This window comes from Notamacropus eugenii, chromosome 4, assembly GCF_028372415.1.
Source record: "Notamacropus eugenii isolate mMacEug1 chromosome 4, mMacEug1.pri_v2, whole genome shotgun sequence".
In the NCBI taxonomy this organism is placed as follows: Eukaryota; Metazoa; Chordata; class Mammalia; order Diprotodontia; family Macropodidae; genus Notamacropus; species Notamacropus eugenii.
The window spans coordinates 60,938,357-60,958,677 of record NC_092875.1 but is presented as its reverse complement, the minus strand read 5'-3'; the positions used below and the strand labels follow the sequence as shown (position 1 = coordinate 60,958,677).

Below are 20,321 nucleotides of genomic sequence, written 5' to 3'. Positions count from 1 at the left end.
CCCAAACTCATGTCCATCCCAGACAGTGAAGTAGGGTAGCAGTCAGGGGTGCTGCCCCCACTCTAACTAACTCCCTTGAGCCCTCAGCTACCACTCCCCCAAGTCTAGGGCAGGCTTGTTATGATAACCCCAGGACCTGGTTTCCTCCTGGGCAGGAAGGAGCCAGGAGGAGGAAGTATTAAGCAGAGCAATATAAACACTCCTCCTGTTGAGGATGGGGCAGGAGAGACTACAGGGAGGAAAGGGGGAGGTGGACAACAAGAGGCCCCGCCCCCCCTTTCCCCTCTGAGCGCAGGGCCTGGCAGGCCTGGCAGAACACTCCTGTCCCAGCCATGGACAGAAACAGCTATTCACGGACTGGGCTCCATGTGAGCAGCTCTAACCACCGGGGATGCTGGTACTACCTGAAGTACTTCTTCTTGTTTGTCTCCCTCATTCAATTCCTCATCATCCTGGGGCTGGTGCTATTCATGGTCTATGGAAATGCCCATGCTGGCACAGAGGCTCACCTGCAGGTGACAGAGAAGCGGGCTGACAGCCTGTCGGGGCAGCTCATGTCCCTGGGTGCCCTCAATGTCAACCTCTCCAAGGAACTGAACATCACCACCCGCTCCCGAGAAGCCATCATGCAGCTGCTGGTGGGCAGCCGGCGGGACCTGGACCGCATCAACTCCAGCTACCGCCAGTGCCAAGTGGAGCAGGTGAGACTCTGTCTGGATTCCCAGAAACTGGTGCCAGGGCCAGAGGGGAGGGAAGGGACAGCCATGGATGATATTCTAGCCCAGGATAACCCACAGATCATCTCCGCTTCTCTTTAGTTGGGCATGGAGCAACTAAGGAAGCGATGTGTGCAAGGCCAAGCAAGACTCAAAGTCCTCTGCAGTCTCCCACACATGCCATCGCTTGTAAAGGCATAGATTTGGAGCCAAAAGGGATCTCAGAGGTCATCTACTCTAATCCCCTCATTTTTCAGTTGAGGAAAGCAAGGCCCGGAGAGGGAAAGTGACTCTCCCAAAGTAGGTGGCAGAGCCAAGATAATTCAGACATTTATTTTGTTACCTAGGTGTAGGCATCTTTACACACTCAGTACACAGTCTCCCACAGGCATAGGTCACATAGAACACAACTCCATGTCCACTGACACCATCACATGCCCCAACCCACAATCACATATCCTCTTCTGTAGGCACACACAGCTGTACACATACAATTATAAACTCTTTTGTGGTCACAAGAGAAAGCAGTAGCATCCGTGTAGGAAATTGGCCTCAAAGTTACTAACACCTAGGCTCACATCCCATCTCTGACACAAACTGGCCATGTGACCCTGGGCAAGCTGCTTGCCCCAGAAAATTTCTAAAATGCCAAGTTGAAGAGAGGGTGCCATCCTGTATTGGTGGAGGGAGTTCCCTCGCCTGGAATTCCCCCGGCAAAATGACATCACAAGTAGAATCCCTATCCCTGTTCCTAGATGGACCACATACAGTTTTGCACACGTGTCCACTTCTTTTTCCATATTCTTCCACTGTCTTCAAATACTCAGTATCACAGACACAGAGCTACACACATCGACAAAGGGTCTCTCCCGCACAAGTTGCATGCAGCCCATTGGAACCACTTTGCAGCAGACCCTCCCTCAAGCAGTGACATGCCCAGAGGTTGGCCAGGGTTGGGGGGACAGGGAGGCAGCCGTGTTTACCCATCCTTGGCTAAGAATGTTCCTCAGCCTTCTCTCTTCCTTTGTGACTTTTGATAATAGGATCGTATATTTAGAGTTGGGAAGTACCAAGGAGGTTATTGAGTACAATTCCCTCATCGGACATATGAGGAAACTGAGGCCCAGTGAGCATGACTGACTTGCTCTAGGGCACACAGTGAGTGAGTATCTGAAAGAATTGGAGTCCAGGCCTTCCCGATTCCAAACTGGTTCTTGAGCCCTCGCACTGTGATGCTGCCCATCTGGGACATCACTGGAGAGATTTCCTCTCTCCAAGCCTTAGCTGCCTTACCTGGAAAATGTGGAAAACAACAATCTTTCACCATGTAATTTCCAGGAAAGTGGGTTTAGTGATCCTAGCTGACGCTTACAGAGTACTTTAAGACTTACAAAACACCTTGCAAAGTTTATCTCACCCGTGCCCTCCCATAGTCCTGTAAGGTATTGTTCCGCAGTCTAAGGTCCCCTTCATTTTGACCTTCTGTGTTATAAAGTCCCCCCAAGCTCTGACGTTCTCTGATCGAAAGTCTCTCCTAGTTCTGATGTTCTATCTTCTATGTTCTGAGGTCCCTTCCAGTTGTGACTTTCTCTGTTCTAAGGGCCCTTCTATCTGATATTCTATCTTCTATGTTTTCAAAGAGCCCCCCCCCCCAAGTTCTGAAGTCTATATTTTATGCTTTGAGATCTCTCCCAGCTTTGACAGTCTCTGTTCTGAGGTGCCTTAGGTAGTATAAATATTATTCTCTACATTTTACAAATGAGTAAACCGAAGCTCAAAAAAGTTACGTGATTAGTCCAGAGTCCCACAGATACCTAGATCTGAGACAGAATCGGAATCCAGGTCCTCTTGATTCAAAGTCCAGCATTCTATCCATGATGACCCATTGCCTTTCTGCTTTGCAAACTGTAAAGCACTGTGAGCCCCTTGTCCATCACCATCATCATCATCATTATATGGTCCAATATAATTGCGGCAGGCTAAATGATTCAGGGGCAAGGGTCATGGACTCAGAAGACCTAGGTTCATATATTGGCTCTACCTGGCTTCTTTGCTCTGGGACCCAGTTTCCTCATCTGTAAAAGAGAGATGATAACATGTGAGAGGAAGTTTCGAGCTAATTTGGTATTCATTTATTAAAGCCTATGTGCCAGGTATTAAACTTTACAAAGGAAGAAATGACCTGGTCCCTGCCTCTAGCTACATTAAAGACCTGGTGATTTTCACCATAATAACCAGAGCCAGAAGCGATCTCGCCTCCTTTTTGCAATTTTTCTCATCTCTGAGAGTCTGTGCCCAGCTTGAGGTGGGGGTGCTGTAGGAGGGAGGGCTGGGAGCTCAGGAAGTCTCTCTGGGTGGAGCCCAGTGGAGGGAAGAGAGCACTTAGGAAACATCCATTGTACCAGCCTCAGTTTCTCCACCAGGAAACTGGCAGGAACTAAGAGATATCCGAGAGCCAGGCCTCCCCAGAGACTCTAGGTCAGTCCTGGAATGAGGCCTTAGGATGGCTGCCCCACCCCAGTCCCCTCCAAATCCCTGCTCATCCCAGCCTCCCCCCACTCTCCACTTCAGACACAGGAAACAGCCCAGATGTCCTTCTTCTGTACGTGTCTGTCCTTTCCCCCTTGGTATGGGGGCTCTCTGAGAACAGAAGCCACGTTTCCTTCTCAGATTCCAGACTCACTTAGGGTGGGGGCTATGACTCGCCCTCTATGCCAGGGTGCTCTGGGTTATAGCCTCCTCAGACTAGGGGTTTCCTCGGGCCAGGGCTGTTTACCTCTCAGATTGGGGGGGGGGGTTCCCATGATTGCAAGGCTGTTTTCTCCTTTGTCTGGGGGCTCCTCCCTGAAGGCTGTGCTATCTCCCCCTCTGACAAGCCTACGTACCCCTCTTACTGTGGGTACCCTGAGGTTGGGGGCTGTACCGTTTCCCTCAGACTTTCTTGGGGCCAGAGTGTCTCTCCTTCACCCTGGGGACATCCTAAGGATACCCTCTGTAACTTTCCAGGTCAGTGAGAAAGAGGTGAAATTTTAGGGAATGTTCTCAGGAGATAATTTAGATATTCCTGGTACTTTTTTAATCTCCCATCAATCACACCAGGTATCTGGCGGTGCCTCCTTTGGACAGTGTCACAGACACAAAGGTTCAGCTGTCCTTGATGCATGGAAAATGGAAGAAACCCAGGGTCATAACCCTACCTCTGTCACTTCCCACCCAGTGTTTATTACAAAATTTACACTGGAATCGGTCAAGGAGGCTTATGGACAAGGGCAACCATTTTGTAGAATTTAAAACTGGGAGACTGCCTGAATGAGCCTAAAAAGAGGATGATGGAGAATGGAGATGAGGGAAGGACAAAAGTAAAGCTTCCCAGAGGATGGGAAGCTGAGGGGATGCACCAAACTGAGGGCTCGAAATGGAGTCTCTGACACAGAAGGGCCATTCCTTCTTCCTGTGTGGGAGACCTGGAAACCCAACATGAAGCAGAACTGTTCTGTCTCCTAGGCTTGGGCCCCGGATCTGGGCTTCTTCCCATCTTGGCATTGCCTCTTCTGCTCTCGGAACTTCAGCCTCATAGGCTCTGGGTGCTGCATGCCCCAGGATGCCCAGTACACAGAGAGGATGGATGAATCAAGAAATGTGTAGACTTAGCAGCGGAGAGCTATGAAAGAAGACAGAGCACTTCAGCCCCGAGTACTGTTGGGGATACTGAGAACAATGCACAATTAGTCTCTAGGAAGTAAGGTCCTGGACCTTTCTGCTTTTAAATGTGTTAAAGTTTTAATCCATCTTCAGACACTTACTAGCTGCTTGACCAAGAGCAAATCACTTAACCTCTACCAGCCTCAGGCTCATCATTTACAAATCGGAGATAGGGAAGCTAGGTGGCGCTGTAGCGGATACAGCACCAGGTCTAGAGTGAGGAAGACTCATCTTCCTGAGTTCAAATCTGGCCTCTGACACTTACTAGCTGTGAGACCCTGGCAAGTCACTTAACCCTGTTTGTCTCAGTTTCCTCATCTGTAAAATGAACTGGGGAAGGCAATGACAAACCATGCCAGTATCTTTGCCAAGAAAACCCCAAATGGGGTCACAAAGAGTGAGGAACGACTGAACAACAACAAAATGGAAATAATAGTATTACCTACCACCCAGGATTGTGGTGAAGATCAAATGAGATAATATGGAAAGAACTTTGCAAACTATGAACCTATATAGAAATGCTAGGCATTGTGTATGTGAGTATATACATATACATATATGTATATATGTGTATCTATGTAGATATCTAGATACACATAACATTAAAAATATCAGAGCACATGAAAAAGTCTGATGACAAATATGTAACTTCAGGAAAAACTAATGTCCTTATCGTTGATATTGAAGAGACAAGCAAGAAGATGGGAGAGAGGGTTTGGGGGGGGGGAACCTATGAATATGATTTGTTTATGTAGAAATAATACTAGTTATGATCATTTATGAAGAGGACAAACTTTTAAGCACAAGGCTGAACTATAGATCACCTTTTAAGTGTATTGACCCTCTCAGATTTATAATATCATAGGATGTAGAATTGGAAAGAAACTCAAATCATCTAGGTCCACCTCCCCATATTACAGATGAGGAAACTGAGACCCAGAAAGAGGAATCACTTGCTCAAGATAATAAATAGCAGAGTCAAGATCTGAACTCAAGTCTTCCTACTTCAGATTCAAAGCCCTTTCCACATATTTCTACTCACTAACTTTATTCCTTCTACTTCATTCAAATTTTCAATTTAACCATCATTTATTATTTACCCTGAAATTATACACCAAGGAAACAACGTGGTATCATGAAAAAGACCTGGGTTTGAATCTTGGCTCCTCCAGTTGGTCAAGTCACCTCACTAATTTGAGCCTTAGTTTCCTTATCTGAGAAAGTGGAACTGAAAATATTTACACTGGTGAGAATCAAATATAAAGTTAATATATGCAAAGTGCTTTGCAAACCTTTAAAGGTTGTAGAAATGTTAGCTATTATTATCATCAGTGCCCAGTTTTTGTTGTATTTGAGGGATTTGGGGGAGACTGAATGCCTCTGAATGCCCACCCTGAGCTGAGCCCAGTGCCTTCCTTTTCCTAGATTCAGCACCAGAATGATATGAGATATGTGATTGCCATTTTGAAAAGTGAAGAACTCTGTCGACAAAAGCTCGCTGAAGCCTCGAAGAACTACACAGGTTGGAGGAAGGGAGAGTGATGGGACGAGGGGAGAGGGATGGGAAGAGGGGAGAGGGATGGGAGGAGGGGAAAGGGATGGGAGGAGGGGAGAGGAGTAGAATTAAGATATGGTGAATTTGAAAGACCAAATCAGAAATAGGGCTGGAAGTCAGCACTATAGATACAAATGTGAAATGAATGAGTGAATGGGTGATTGGGTGAATGAGATTATCAAAGGAGAGACCACAGAGGCCATATAGTCCAGCCCCCTTATGTTACAGATAAGGAAACTGAGGAATAAAAAGGGTGACTGACTTGCTCAAAGTTACTCCGTTAGTGACAGGAGGACAAATCTTTAGGGGATGCCCTCATGTAGAGTGTGGGATAAAGCCATGACTAGGACTTTTTTACCTGAGGCTAGGGATAGCAGAGCTGAGAGGATGTGATGATGAGGAAAGAAGGAAATGAGCCCTGTTACCTATAGGAAATGAATCTATCCATGATATCATGAAGTTGTTATGCTGAGTTATAGCCCCATGGTGCACACACACCACCACCCCCCCAGATGGGAGAAGGAGGAGGTCAGGATTCAATTCCTGGGTTCAAATTCCAGGAGAGTCCCTTCTCCTGGCCAGACCTCAGTTTCCTTATCTACAAAATGGCTTGGTGGACCCAGTCTCTAAAATCCCTTCCAAATCTAAATGGTCAGAGATGGAGGAACTCTAGTGCTGTGGAAGTCAAGAAACTGTAAAGGGGAATCCTGCTCAGGTAGGGGTCAGCCCTGAGATTCTGTGATTCTAAGTAATTACAACTATCCCAACAATGTGATGGGGAAGGTGTATTCTTCCTCCATTGAATGGATGACCATTTGCCAGAGAGTTTGAGGTGGGTTTGAGGGACTGGTGAATGCCTAGCTGACCATCGGAGGCAAGATATCAGGTGGGGGCAAGAGGTGTGTGTGTGCTAGAAACAGGACTGTGAGAGTCACCTGTATAGAGGAGGGTGATTGACATATTGGGAGTTAATGAGGTTGACAAGGGAGAATGGGAGAAGAGAGGAAAGGAGAGGAGAGGAGGGAAAAGGAGGAGTGAAGGGAGGAGAGAGGAGATTCATGCTTCAGGTAAACATTGGACTAGATGAGAGCAGGGATTGGAGGTCAGTGGCCAGGGGTCAGGAGTCATCAGCTCCAAGAAGCCCTACTCGAGACCTCTCTTCCCACCCATCTGTTTCTAACCTCCTCCTGCTTTCTCCTTTCTGCCAACTCTTTTCAATCCCATCTCTGATGTAACCATTCCTGGATCCTTTTCACCAGCTTTTTGGAGGAAATGAATAGTGAGATCACCCAAAGTGACCCAAAATGCTTTGGATGAATAGAACATAAATAACTCTTTCCCTTGCTCCACTCTTCCTAAGATGTAACCGGTCCTAAGAGGTTTCAAAGGAGGGAATGATTGCCAATTTTAGAGCCAGAAGAACTAAGTTCAAGTCCCAACTCTGCTACCTAGTGACCTTGGGCAAGTCACTTAATTTCTTTGGACCTCAGTTTTCTCCTCTCTAAAAGGAAGAAGTCAGACTAGATGGTCTCTAAGCCCCTTCCAACTCCAAGTTTATCATCTGTGGTCTTTGGGTGACTGTCCCCCACATCCCATCTGCTGCTCTGTCTGTCTCCCATTACACCTACCCAGCTCTGAGAGGTCACACTTTGGTCCCTGGGCAATACCTTGAGGCAATCGCCTCAAGATGGAGCAGAGGTATTAAACCTCTTTTTGTTTCATGAATTCCTTGAGTGATGTAGTAAAATCTATGGATCTGTTCTTAGAATAATGTTCTTAAGTGCATAAAGTGAGAGGGTAAAAAAGGAAACAAATTCTACTGAAATTCAATCATCATCATATTTTATAAAATAATAATAACTAAAATAATTGTAATAATTAAAAAAACAAGTTCCTACATGTCACATTAAGAAGTCCTATAGTAGAGGAAGTACAAGGGACTATTCATCAGAGTCTATCCATTGCTTCCACCCTCTACCCTCACAGCCCAGGTCCAGACTCTCGAAGAGAAGGCTAGAGCAGTCCAGGTGCAGCAGGAGGCCTTAAAGTTGACGTGTAACAAGGACAAGGAGGTCCTGATGGCAGCCAAGGCAGCAGTTGAGGCTCAGATCAAAGCCTGCAATGAGGAGAAGATGCGGAACTTTGGGGAGTACCAGCTGGTAGTGAGCGAGCTCCAGCGTGTCCGAGACCTGTGTGTTGTGCTGGACAAGGAGAAGCTGGTCTCCAAGGTGGAGCAGATATGGAGGGACTCCTTCCAGTACAAGAGTTTGGAGGGCATGTCCTTTCTTTACTTAACTCCAGAGGTTGAGAAGGTGGTCCATCGTTGCAGGGAATTGCCCAGGGTCATCTTCGAGAAATTCGAGAGCCTGGCCAGAGAATTGAAGATGGGCATTGAGCAGGTGGCACGAGAGAACACTGAGCTGAAGCGCCAGAAGGAGGCCAGTGAGAAGAGCTCGGCAGCCTGCAAGGAGGAGAAGGAGAAGGTCGTTAAGGAGACCCAGGAAAGGCTGCAGAAAATCCACGAAGACTGCGTCAAACAATCTCGGCTAGCTTTGGAAGAGAAGGCCACCTTGCAGAAGGAGAAGGAGGCCTTGGTCAAGGAGTTAGAGGAGAAGAAGAAGGAGCTGATCTTGGTCAAGGGGCAACTGGACATCAACAAGTCCACCCTGGAAACCTGCATCAGGACCAAGGTGAAGGCTGGACCCCAAAGGCGGCTGGAACTGGAGAGGGGGATCAGGAGCATGCTAGCGCCAGAGGGAAGGAGAGGTTTGGAGTGGGCACAGCTATGAGGAGGACAAGGAGGAAGAGAAGACTGAGGCTGGGTTAGAGTTAAAGATGGTCATGAGGTTGGGTAGAGGACTGGGTTGAAAGAGGGATGAAGTCAGGGCTGGGGTTAATAGGGCATGGTCATGAGGTTAAGTAGGGGATTGAATTGAGAGAGGGATTGGGGGGTAAGCTTGAGAGCGGTTAGTAGGTTGGATGACCCCAGCCAAGTCATTGAAACTTATGGTGCCCTAGGCAACTTTCTAAGAAAACAAATGGCTGAAGGAGCAGTGATCTGCACTGGTAGAGAGAGGTTCTTCACTAGGGAATTCCTTCTATCAAAGAAATCACAAGTTCACTTCCCCTATTTGAATAAATTAAATCAATGACTGTTCAATCAGTCATTGATTTAATTCATTCAATAGTCTCTTCTTAGTTTTTGTATTCTTATCTATTCTTATTGTCATATGGTTGGGGATGGGATTGGGGTTTGAATGGAGCTAGGGCTGTGCATGTGTGTGTGTGTGTGTGTGTGTGTGTGATCTGTATGATTATGTGTGTATGTGAGTGTGTTTTTGACTTGTGTGATTGTGTGTGCGAATTTGTGTGAATGTGTATATGTGTGTGTGATCTGTATGACTGTGTGTGCACAAGTCTGTGACTGCCTTTTTAGGTATGTGCTCTCTGTGATTTGCTCATCTGTATGACTCTCAATATATCTACTCTTCCTGTGTGCACATCTCTAGGTCCCTACACCCTGACTGAACCAGGGACGCAGCCCCTCTTAGTTTCTTGTTTTTGAGCTGAAGAGACAGGCCTAAGTAGGCTCAGGCCCTTAGTTAAGAGGTTGGCAAAGGAGTCTTTAAGGCACTTGAGCTCTGGGTGGACCTGGATCTTAGGGCTGGAAGGGATGTCAGAGATCATTCTTCATTTGACCAATGAAGAAACTGAAGACCAGGGAGGGTTATCCAGGTAGTTCAATCAGAGCTGCTGACTCCAGAGCCGCTGCTCTTTCTAGTGTACCAAGCTCCCTTTGACCCATGTGTACTCTTTCAACATTCACAGGCGCAGGGTTCACTATCCATTCCTCGACTCCCTGGACCTGTTAACCCAGCGCCTATCGGTAAGTGAGCCAGACAGGGAATGAGTCTTCTGGGCCTAGACATGTATTCTCCACTGCCCTTAGCACTTTCCTCATGCTGACCCTGGCCCTGTGAGGGCATCTGTATGCCAGATCTCCTTTGGTCAAGAGGACCTGGAAGATTCTAGGATCTAATGTAGCCTCTGGAGGTTGTGGGAACCCCCCTAGAAACACTTGGAGGAAATACTGGAAGGACTGGAACTAGGGAGGAGTGGGAAATCTTGAGTTTGGGGCCCCAAATCTTATTTATGCCAAAGGTTGTTTAGATGAGACACCTGTCCATTGGTCCCCAAGCCCACCCACCCTAGCAGGTGATTAGCATAGGGGTATGGGGACACCCAGGGCTGACCCTGCTGATTTTCCCTCCTCAGATGCCGAAGACCTAGAAAAATTCAAGAAGAAGCTCTTGGACACTTATCAGAAGGTCAGCCTGCCTTCTGGAAGCTCAGTCAGGTGAGTTGCTCCTCAGTCACTCAGGCCAGGGCCAGGGTTGAACACATTCACCTGTGTGCGCGTGTGCACAACTGTAAGCCAGAACCAGAGAGTAACAATCTTGATGAGCCCTGGAGGGTGGCAGGACAAGGGTTCTTCTTTCTTTCCATTTCACAGATGGATTCCCACCTTAGGACTGGGGTCCCCATCCTAGGGTCTCAGGGTGGTACCCATTCCATTCTCCCAGCAGCCTCTGCAGAGGAAGTAACATTGTCCTACACAGTAGATAGAGGGCTGGACTTGCAGAAAAGAGACTTGAGTTCAAATTCCACACTTGCTAGCTGTCAACCTCTCAGAGTCTCAGTTTCTTCTGTAAAATGGGGGTAATATCACTTGCACTGCAGGTCTCACTTGTTTCACTTACCAACTGTGTGACCCTGGGCAAGTCTTAGCACCTCAGTTTTTTCTTTTGAAAAATGAAGGTTCTAGATTCAATGATCCCTTTTAGCTCTAGATTTAGAAATGATTAAGCCCCACTCACAGGGTCATTATAAACCTAAAAATGTTCCATCAGTGCAACTTATCCTTATGGTAAGTCATGGGCCTGACATCACACTAGGACTATGCTTTTATGCAACCAAAAGATACTTTCCTAGATGGGTCCTCCACAGGAATAGACTGCTCACACTCAGGTAAGACAAAGAGAGACAGAGCAAAGAGGGACTTTGAAAGCAGATCTTCCAGCAAGGTAGAAGAGTGAAAAGATGGCTGGCTTTAGAATCAGAAAAGCTGGATTCCAACCCTAAGTCCAACACTTCTTGTCTGAGAAAGCCTCTTAACCTAGATTTCCTCATCTGAAAAATAGGAAGGCTTCTACCTCGTGGGAGTACAAGAAAAGCACTTTGTAAGGCTTAAAGGACTATGGAGATGGGTGTTAACTATTGCTGGTCCCCTTACTCTGGGCCAGACGCTGAACTAAACTCTAGGAATACAGAGAAAGGCAAAAACTTGGTCCCTGGGAGAGGCAACAAGTAAATAACCAAGCACATACAAGGATCATACAAGAAGATGCAGAGCAGATGGGAGGTTATCTTAGAGGGAAGGCACTAGCAGGGGAGGGGAAAGTCTCTTGTAGAGGGTGGGGTTCAAGCAGGCTCCTCTACTCTGGACAAACTCATTCTGTGTGGTTCGAGAGGGTAGACCTGGGACCAGAGGTTAGAAGGTACCAGGAGGCCACTTTCAGCTCTCCATAAATGGAATGGACAATCTCTTGGGGTAGTGAGGTCCTCATTACTGAAGGTGATAGAAGTCTAAGCTGAGGCAAGAAGACATTTGGTCAGGGAATGTTTTCAGGGGGCTCTTCTGTGGGGTGGGCAAGATATTGGAGGAGGTACCCTTTAAAGATCCTCTGATTCTGGAACTGGACAAGGCTGGGCTATTACTAAACTTTATACCTTTCCTTCTAAATGCCAACTGGTAGTATCTGTATTGAGATTACCCCACCCAGTCCAGTGATATATTTTTGTATCCTCGAGATAGTGGATTGGAGATCCCAGGGCCTTATAGGGACAAAAGTGAACTAGGCTGGGGGCAGCTTGTTTCCAAGATGGTAGGCCCCAGGGGTCCTTGGGCGGTACCAGCGGAAGGGACAGTGGAGGTCTGGAGTCAAAGTCTGGCTTTTGGCCACAAGGGCCCCTTTTCAGAACCTGGCTCCCCAAACAAACTGGGAAGTGGCATCAGTGGCCTAGTGAATCACCACAGTGGGACTTGTGTGCCTATGTTCACAAAGTCAGTTCTTGGGCTTGGCAGTTTGTCAGAGGAAAGAAGCATTTTATGTCAGGGGAAGGGCTGATTCAAGGACATGGATGACTGCCAGGCCTTGGAGCCAAGCAAGCATTCAGGATCATCAACTACCTTCTCCCTCAGTCTTTAGACTACCCCTAATTCTCCCCCTGGGCAGCTAGTTAGTATAGTGCATAAAATTCAGGAGTCAAGAGGACTCATTTTCCTCAGTTCAAATCTAGACTCATATACGTACTAGTTGTGTGACCCTGGGCAAGTTACTTAACCCTCTTTGCCTCAGTTCCTCATCTATAAAATGAGCTAGAGAAGGAAATAGCAAACCATTCCAGTATCTTTGCCGAGAAAACCCCAAATGGTATCACAGAGTCAATGCAACTGAAAATAGCTGAACAACAGCTCTCCCTGTGCCCTTAACCTCTTCCTTATCTCTCCCTTCAGGAATGAGACACCCTTCCTAGTAAGGGTCCCCTCTTTGGGTCCACTGAAACCTAAGTACCAAGGCTGGCTGTGCCCAAGGGCTCAGGCTATCTCTCTTGGAGTCTCTTCCAGCCTGGAAGTCTTGGTCTAGCCCTTCTTTGACTCAGCTGTTCCCCTCAGCCCTTGGGGAACTGGATGTTTTCATATTTATATTCCTGGAAGGCCAGCCATCCTTGGACCTCTGAGCTCAAAGCCTCAAGGCTATACAGCTCTTGCTCCAAGTTCTCACCTGTTCCAGATAAGACACTCTCAGTCTGCTTGTCCTAGGCCTCTGAGGCTCCTCATCTTCTCCTCATCCTCCCATCCTGGTCTCACTTCCCATTCTTCTCCCCTGACCTGCAGGACCTGAGTTCATGCACATTAGTTGAACCTACTATTCCCCACTCTCTCCATCCTGCTTCCCTCTACTTGGGTCTTCTCTATAAATTCTACTCCCTTCTCAAAACACAGCCAAGGGGCTTACTGGGCTGGGAACCGGGACACTGGGTTCTTGTCATGTTGATGCTGCTAAATGGCTGTGAGATATCGGACAAATTCCTCCTCTTCTCTGTTTTAGTTTCCTCCAATGAAAGATAAGGAGCTAGAACATGATTTCTAAAGCTCCTCCGCCCCAGTTTTTATGTTCCTGTGTTCTAAAGGCCTTCTCAGCCTAAGATTCTATGTTCTAAAGGCTCCCCTAGCTCAGAACCATCCTTCAGGGTCCACTCACACTGCACCTGCACTAGAAAGCCTTCCTCGAATACTCGAGTGCCCTCACCCTTCTCTGAACATCCCTGAAAACTTTCTTGTTATAGGGCTATAGGACTATGACATAGTGCCCTAGAAACAGAGAATCCATTCAAATTCTGGGCCTGTTCTTACTAACTTTGTGGCCTTGGTCAAGTACCTTCCACTCTCTAGATCTCCATTCCTTAATTTACAAAGTGAAGGTGTAGGACTCGACCCCAACCTCTTCGAACTCCAAATCCCAGGATCAGAGTTTCTTTTCTCCTCAGTCCCCTTGCCCATTAGATCATACAAGTATGGGTATTGTAAGACTCATTCCACCGACATTTATAAAGGGCCTACTCTGTGCAGAGCCTTGAACTGGGGCCTGAGAGTGAGGAATTCAGAGATAATTAAGACATAATCCTAGGCCTTACGGAGCTTACATTGGGGGATGGATGGGGGAGGTAGAGAGGAAGGGACAAAATATGTTTGCAGATAATACAAATGAGTATGTGCCAAAGACATAAGAAAAGTAAAAAGTGCTATGAGATCAGTGAAGAATTCATTTCCAGATTTCAGGGGGATTGATTGACTAAAGCTTTCTGGAGGAAGTGGTAATTGAGTTGGACCAGGGATGGGATGGAAAGGGGTCTAGGAGACAGGGGAAGAACATTCAAAGGATGGGGGTGGCACTGACCACGAAAGCTATAGAACTTTGGAGAAGGGGAGTCACATGAAGGCTTTGAAATTGGGGAGACCTCTTGCAGGAGGTGGCAGAAAATTTTGATGAAGATTTGGGAAGTCAGATGCCACTAGAGGCTGATAGAGGGGAGAGATTTGAACCTAGGACAGCTAGGCTGAAGTCAGTATCTTTTACTTTTTAGCTGTAGGATGTTGAGCAAGTCCCCTACCTCTCTATACCTCGGTTGCTCTTTCTGTAAAGTAAAGGAGATTGGACTGGATATCTCTAAGGTCACTTCTAACTTTCAGTGGTGTGACTACTTTTGAAGTTGACTATGTATCAGGGAAAACAGAAGTGGAACGGTGTCTGAAGGATGCAAGGTTAAGAGTTGGCACTGAGTCGGGGAAACACAGCATTTGGATCTGGGAGGGACCTTAGGGACTATCTAGGTCAAGGGTACTTAACGTGTGTGTGTGTGTGTGTGTGTGTGTGTGTGTGTGTCATAGACCCCTTTGGCAATCAGAATGATGCTTTTAAATGCATAAAATATATAGGCTTACAAAGGAAACGAATTTTAGTAAAATATAGTAATAAAAAAAATTTCTAAGCATGTTCATGGACTCCAGAAGCTTTGATCTAGACAAAGTTCTCATTTTACAGATGAGGAAACTGAGGCCCAGAGAGAAAAGATTGCTCAAGGTAATATAAAACTTGGGTTTGAATCTACATTTTCTAATTCCAAGTCCAGGGATTTTTGGAGAGAAGGCATGGCCTAGACTGGTCAGGGCAGGGCAGAAGTTAGAGGCCCAGGGTTTCCAGGCCTCCCTATCTCTCCCACCCCTTCCCTCCCCAAAGGAAGGTCTGACAATGGAAAGAAGGCAAAAGAAGTAACAGAGGCAGCCGCTTAGAAAAACACAGTCATTGCCAGACTTCCTGCCTGGGGTCCAAAAGGAAGGACTTTGCCTACTCAACACCAGGCATGCAGGCCCAAGGGAGACAAGGGGGGTTGGTGTGTGATGACTGGGGGGCTCATTGTCAATCTGTTCTGTCCCCAACATTCAATTCCACTCCTTCTGCAGCGGCTGAGGAGCCGGACACCGTGATGCAGCGATGGTGGCAGCAGGATCTGGTGACACATTCCAGAGAGACAGCCACGCTCAACCTGCTGTGAGGCCCACCAGATGTCCATGTAGCCCATAATATGGCGGTGTACTCTTCTCCCCCAATACACACCCATACACCCACACCCACACCCACACCCACATACCCATACACACACGTTTATATATATGTATATACTCGGGCACATACACACACTTAGACTCACACCCCCCTAGACAACCCTCACACTCAGACACTTCCCTCCTCCTCGATCTCTGTTCCCACTCCCAGATATATTTACTCAGATGCATACCTACAAATGCATATACACTCCCAGAAACATGTAGGCCTTGCACAGAGGCACCCACAGACCACAGGATCCTCCCTGGGCCCATCTGGGGACTCTAGTCTTAGCACCAGAGGCATGGGTGGGAGACAAGACCCTGGGCCTGGAAGGACAGCAGCGGGGATTCTGTGGGTGCTCACTAAAGGTGTCCATGGGTGCTAGGTAAGACCAAGCAGGGGGAGAGGGAAAGATGTAATCACTCTTCTCCTTTCTCCCCATCCCCCCAGGGTGCTTTGCCTGCTGATCTCTAGGGACTCATGCTCACTTTTGTCCTGCGGGCTCAGCCCACAGTGTCTCTCAGCACATTTATCACTTGATTAATGTATCTAAGCAGCTGCTGCCTCCCCTTATCTTTATTATCAGTTATCTCCGTTAGCTGACACATCATAGCTTCACAAGGCCTCAAACTAAGGAAAGATATGAGCAGGAAAAGCTCAGTCTCTGGCTCCTGGGGGAACTTCTCTCCTTCCCTCTTCCCCTGGAGTTTCCCCAAAGCCTCTGGGGTAAGGGGAGAAGCAGGGATGGGGTGTTGTTCTCAGAAATCAAAGGCAAGGACCAGCTCTCCTCTGCCTGGTTCATGTAGCTGGGCCTTAGGAGTGAGCTGGCAAGAGGCCTAGGGGATGCAGGGAAAGGAGCATGGCATTCAGAATCCAAGGACTTGGATTCGAATTCTGACTCCCTTCCTGTGCGACCATGGTCTCAACTCTCTGGACCTCATCTGAAAAATGAGAGGCTTAGAATGGGTGATTCTGAAGAGTTTGTTTGTTCCTAAGTCCAATGATTCTGATCCTGTGCCCATGCTATATTCGGCCCCATCTCACCCCTGGTGCCACTCTGTCCTACCCCTAGGGGTCAAGGCCATGACCCCTACTACCGGAAGCTTACCCTCCAGCCCTAATGCTGACCAAGCCTCCTTGGAGGACTCCTGCTCTAGATTCTGACTTTCCCAGTGCCCTGAATCTAGAATCCCAATTGAGCATTTCCCCCAGGGAGCTCCAGGTTGTGTGTGTAAAGCCTGGGTAGTGGGGGGACTGTCCATGAATGCTCAGGTCTAAGCTAGGGAGTTGGAAAAAGAAGTCCTCTTTTTTTCTCATGCTGTGATGCTCTGATTCCAAGTGGAAGTCCCTAATAAAGGATAATCGAACCCAAAATACCAGCTTCAATCATCCTTTCTGGGGTAGCCTGGGACCTTCCTGACATCGAGTCACCTTCATCAACCCCCCCCACCAAGCCACTGTCCCTGACTGACTAGAGTCAGTGACCAATACAAGACTCCCCAGCCAAGATGGTGTTGCCTACCCAGGGTGGGTGGTGATGGGACCAGCCCTGAAGTTTAGGGACTGTGGTTAATCCCAGGCCTGTCCCTGGGCAGCCAGAAGCAATGGAACTCAGGACTTAGGGTCAGGTGGGAAGCGGGGCAGAATGAGTCACCCCAGGGGGAGCAGTTCTCAGGCCCAGCACGGGTGTGAGGTGACAAAGAAGTTGTTTATTCAAGACAAGGATATTTCCGGATAGCGGAAGTCTGGCAGAGAGACGCCTGCCTCTTGAGGATGCACTGGACCTGGCTGGGGGCCTGCTGGGGCACAGAGTATGAAGGAGGAGGGGATGGACCCCTGGCTTTCCCCCAGGCACTCGCATTAGATATGGTGAGAAGAGCTGGCCACAAGATGGTCCCCAAGGGGGGAAAGTCATAATCAATGTTAGGAGGGGTTTCGATGATGGGAAGGATCTAATAGAGTCCGGGACAATCCCTGACACATAAAGGGGGGCAACAGTGCCCACTTGTTCCTCTAGTGTTCTGACTAGGGATGGAGCTGATCAGAGGGCAGGAAGATGATTGCCATAGGATAGGAACTAATGAGGCAGTTCTGGGAGGCAGCATTCATCAGAGCGGTCAAGAGATCTGGGTTCTACTTTAAACAGTTTATTCAGTGTGGGATCCTTTACACAAATCCCTTTCTCTCCCTGGCTCTGTAAAGGAAATGACCTCTTCCAGCTCTGCCACCCCACATTGTAAGCTCCCTCCTAACTCTGATACCCGTGTTCAAAGATTGTTACTAGCTCCACCCCACACCTGACATTCTAGGTTTTAAGGTTCCTTCCCCTCTCTGACATTCCATGTTCTGAGGTCCTTCCAAACTCTCACATTCTAGGTTCCAAGGTCCCTTCTTGCAGTCATTCTGGTTTTAAGATCCCTTTCAGACCTACTACTCTCCATAATAGAGTCTGTGCTCCACATTCTAAGTCCCTCTCTGCTCTGACACTCTATGTTCTAATGTTGGATATAGCTACTCCAGCTCTTATCATATCAATCACCAAGATCATAGCATTCTGGAGCTGCCATCTACATTTGCCTCCTCCATTCCCTGAGATCTGAGAGTCTAGAACTTGGGTTCTGGGGTCTTATCTCAGTGCCTATAGAAAATCCTCTTCTTCAATCACAAAGGCCCTGACAGAGGTACACTTCCCCCTAAAAATGAACAAGGTACCTTGAATCTTCCCACTGTCCCCTGACCGCCCAGGACTCCCAAGACTTGTCCTCCCTCAGCAATTCCCATACTATAGACTGACCCTCTGCATCCCCTTGGCCCTAGGCTCCTTGGGGGCAAGTTGTACCTTTTCCCGACAAAGCCTTCCAAGCCTGACCTTGCAAGGTATCTGCTGGCCCCAGACAGCACCCCCTGGCCAATGGCCCTGTACCCTCTCTAACTCCCAGATAGAAATAAGGGTCTCTTTCTGTCCCAGGGAAGGAAGATGGGCTGCTGAAATCTTGTTTTTAGTTTTGATTTTTAAATTTAACTTTAAAAAAATTTTGTTTTTTTATTTTTTAATTTAGTTTTTTGTAACATCTTGATTTCATTTTTATAATTTAGCTTTTATAAAACTTCATTTCTGAATATAGGCTTCTCTTGTTCCCTCAATAGCAAGTCTTCCCTTACAACAAAACTTTGAAAAGTGTTTAGCATCACCCCCCCCCCCCCCCCCCTGCCACATACACACACATATACACACATTTCTTACTGAGATCTCCTTGGTCCTCACACCCCACCCCCTACCCTCTGCCCTGGCCCAGATCCCATAGCAGGGGCCTCACCAGGCTGCTGGGGGATTTCCTACCCCCTCTATAAATAACAAGGAGGGGCAGTTTCCGACTGGGCCTCAGGATTCTTGGAAAAAAACGGAAGGCTGGCCAAGCTCCTTTGACCTGGCCCTCCCCAGGAGCCCCCAGCACCCTTCACCATTCAGACTTGGGAAGTTTGGGGGGAAAGAAGCTGGGGGCTTCAAGTCACCTTCATGCTCTGTGTGGAATTCAGCCTTTAGTGAATATGCTTGTCCTAAGGGAATGTAACTGAGTAGGGGGAAGATTTTGCTCTCTGCTCCCAAATGGGAAGGCATCTGAGGGGTGTTCAGGGATCAGTGAAGTCTTCAAGTCTCTGTCCTTGTACATAATGGCCCCACTTTTTTTTTTTTTAAAAAGCAGCTGCCTTTTTGGAGGCAGTGTGGTTCAAGAGAGATCGGCATTGGCCTTGAAATCAAGGGGTCTAGGTTCAAATCCTGCCTTTGGTGCTATGTTTGAGATCTGAGGCACTCCTCTAGGCCTCATTTTCTAGCTCCATAAAAATAAGGGGGTTGGCCTAGTTTTTCCTCAACAGACCTTGTGATGTCCTCTCTAATTAGCAGTAATTACTTCTTATTTTCCAGAATTTTCAAGCTGGGGAATGGGCTAGAAGCACCTCAGTGAAAGGAAATGAACCACCCCCTGGACAATATTCCTCCCTGTCGTCAGCTTGCACAACTTGTAACCGCTGCGACTGGTCTGGCTGTCTTGGGGCCAAGAGGAACATGTGGACTCCCTCTGCCCCACAAGGAACTGGTGGGATGGGGTGGGCATGTCCCTGTGAGGCCTGACTGCAGGGACTGGGTATGTTCAGCCTGAAGAAGGTTGGGAGGGAGCAAGGGAGGGAAAGACGAAGGACAGCCACCACGCTTAGCTCTCCAAAGGACCATCGAGTGGAAGTCAGTCAACAGACACTTATTAAGTGCCCACTATGTGCCAAGTACTGTGCTAAGAACTGAGGGTAGAGGCAAAAGACCGACCCTGCCTTCAGGGAGTTTACAAATTGAACTCTGTTGTTTAACTCTGTCCAAACAAGTTAAAGAAGAAAAATGGGAAATGGCCAACGGGGAAAGGCACTAGAATGAAAGGGGATGGGGAAAAGCCTCCTCTGGAAGCACTGGGTTTAGCTGGGACTTAAAGGAAGCCAGGGAAATTGAAAGATGGAGATGAGGGGACAGAGGGTTCTGGTCCCTGGGGACAGCCAGGGAAATGGGCCGGGTTGCTCCAGGAAGAGTGAGGAGGACACCAGCGTCATTGCAAGGCCAGGCAGACTCAACCCCGGGAAAGGTTTCAGAAGACTGGAAAGGGGTGGGGGTGGAGTCCCAAGGACTCTCCCTCCAAGTCAGGGGATTTTGTATTTGTTCCTGGAGGCGTTAGGGAGCCCTGGCCTGGGAGGGAGACTAGCAGGCCTTGGCCCAGGGTCGGGCTGCATCTGGGGATAAGCATCTGCCTAGAAAGAACTATCCAAGGTAGTCACGGCCCCTCCCCCTCCCTGCACGTCTTCAGGCAGAGGCTTGATGGCTCATTATCAAAGGGCTTGCTTGGCACATAGTAAGCACTTTCTCATTCATTCACTCACTGGTGCTATAGGATGGGGAGTCTAGTCTGCATTTTTGATGAGTTGACCTTTTGCTATCCCTTCCAATTCAGATCCTCTGATTCTAGATAGGGGTTCTCAACCTGGATATCTTGAACTTTTTTAAAAAATAATTTGAGGGCTGTATTTCAGTAAAACTGATTTCCTTGGCAATTCTATGTATTTTTTTAATGTTTATTT

The 20,321-nt window shown here is 47.8% G+C and overlaps 1 protein-coding gene across 2 annotated transcripts; it reads left to right on the top strand.

The window, feature by feature from the left end:
• The first annotated feature begins 252 nt into the window (after positions 1–252).
• Positions 253–16,577, top strand: PLVAP (plasmalemma vesicle associated protein). Of its 2 annotated transcripts, XM_072601320.1 has the most exons (7): positions 253–701; positions 5,844–5,940; positions 7,960–8,663; positions 9,802–9,859; positions 10,249–10,330; positions 14,640–14,678; positions 15,059–16,577. In XM_072601320.1, exons 1-6 carry the CDS (start codon positions 333–335, stop codon positions 14,641–14,643), a joined length of 1,314 nt encoding a protein of 437 aa, XP_072457421.1. In that variant the 5' UTR covers positions 253–332; the 3' UTR covers positions 14,644–14,678; positions 15,059–16,577. The 2 variants fall into 2 exon arrangements, with proteins under 2 accessions (XP_072457421.1, XP_072457419.1); XM_072601318.1 differs by lacking the exon at positions 14,640–14,678 and having other exon boundaries at positions 255–701.
• Positions 16,578–20,321: the final 3,744 nt, after the last annotated feature.